Source organism: Sinocyclocheilus rhinocerous, unplaced genomic scaffold (assembly GCF_001515625.1).
Source record: "Sinocyclocheilus rhinocerous isolate Xijiao unplaced genomic scaffold, SAMN03320098_v1.1 scaffold1435, whole genome shotgun sequence".
Lineage (NCBI taxonomy): Eukaryota > Metazoa > Chordata > Actinopteri > Cypriniformes > Cyprinidae > Sinocyclocheilus > Sinocyclocheilus rhinocerous.
The window spans coordinates 1180925-1182578 of NW_015644861.1; the positions used below are offsets into that span (position 1 = coordinate 1180925).

At 40.3% G+C, this 1654-nt stretch overlaps 1 protein-coding gene across 2 annotated transcripts in view; it reads right to left on the bottom strand.

Moving 5' to 3' along the window:
- LOC107758898 (beta-1,4-galactosyltransferase 1-like) overlaps positions 1-1654 on the bottom strand; it is a 13960-nt gene that overhangs the window by 10128 nt on the left and 2178 nt on the right. For both annotated transcript variants that reach the window (XM_016576738.1, XM_016576737.1), the window contains one exon: positions 770-1005. In XM_016576738.1, the coding sequence (XP_016432224.1) occupies positions 770-1005 (236 nt within the window). The remainder of the gene's footprint in view (positions 1-769; positions 1006-1654) is intronic.

Genomic DNA, 1654 nt, shown 5'->3' on the forward strand with positions numbered 1-1654 from the left:
CAGGGTCTGAGCAGGCGTACACACTTTTCCTTGTGGCAAAGTCGGAGTACTGCAGCTATTTGAACATCTAAGCTGCAATAATAATAAAAGCGGTGTACGTGCAAGCACCGAATTCATCATAAACAACAAAGATGCAGCGTAAGAGATTAATTGTGTGGAGTATAGTCAGATTTTTTATTAACGGGAGTTTTTGCGAGATTAAACTGACCTTTTTAGTAGCCTAATGTTGAGAGTTCTTTACTCGCTTTCTGTACACAGTTTATTCCATGTTGCCGCCTTCCGCAAACGAACAGGGGCAAACCTCAATTTCAGACTCAGTAAAGTTGTATTTTTTCTCTTTGTGCTCGTCATTCTCAAGCATAGAAATTCGGATATTGGCGTGTGCTCTTTTAAATGGTAATAATATTAATTAGGGGGTGTTTACAAGGCGGAGATCTGACACCAGTCAGCTGCACACAATTTCAAGATCATTTGCGATTTATAAATGTCACATCTGGAAGAGAGGCGTACGCACGTGTTTTTGTGCGCATGTTCGTTTCCTCTGAATCGCACTTACGCACTTTTGAGAAATGATCTTAGAACAAATTTAGGATGGTTTATATGCAACATTTTATAAATGAGGCCCCAGGTGTGGATTTCAGCTCACTGGTATATGTCTTGATTTGTGTGCAAACTAGTGAGTGTATTTGAGATCCGGATATCTCTTCTCCACCCTGCTCTGTCAACTGTGTAGGATGGAGTAAAGTTAATAAATAGTTTTGTGCTGTACCTGTTGTATGACATAAATCCCATAATCCAGCTGTTGTCTCTGTAGGATGGGGTGAAGGTAGTGGAGCCAGTACTTCAGGTGTTCACCTCTGTTTCTGAATGGGATGATTATTGCCACTTTTTGCAGAGCCAAACAATCGCTGGGTTTATACCTGCCACCCATCACCAGCTGTGGATTGCCTTTACGCACCATATCCAGATTTACCGGCTCAGAAAATTCAACTCGCAGTAGACCCACTGAAAGGGGAATGGGGAGAGAGAATGACAGTAAGGGAAAGTGGGGGTCAGAAAGTTTGCAGACATGAAAGAGGAAGACCCTTCTTATGCACCAGTTTACTTCCTGTCTCAAACAAGCCAACTTCCTTTAATTTGTCCAACATTTCTAATAGTAAGTCAACAAATAGGAGAAGAACAAGAAAGAAAGAAAGAAAGAAAGAATGAAACTTTGTTGTGGCCTAACTCTAGGGTCTAACTCTAACTAAATATAACATTTTGACTCAGACATCCAATTACACAAATGTATGTTTTGTATGATGGTTAAACAACTAATTCAAAATATTCCTGATCCTTTATTGGTAGGGATGTAACGATTCACCGTGAGTCGGTTGAAAATCGATACAAATATGTGACGATTCAAATCGGTTGAGATGTTAAACGAATCGCGATACATTTGGGGTAGGAGTTTATATGAATGTATCTCTGAGGGGAACTGACTGTCTTTAGAAAAGTTTAGATGATAGGCTATTTTCTTTTCATCTCATCTCTGTACAATTCATATTAAAGCAGCGTTCATAAGCGTTGCGCTGCTTTGTTTACAGTGGTAACCAAGGCAACGTTGTATGGCTGCTGTTCCATAAGCGCCACCTGCTGTCAGAGAGTGAATCTG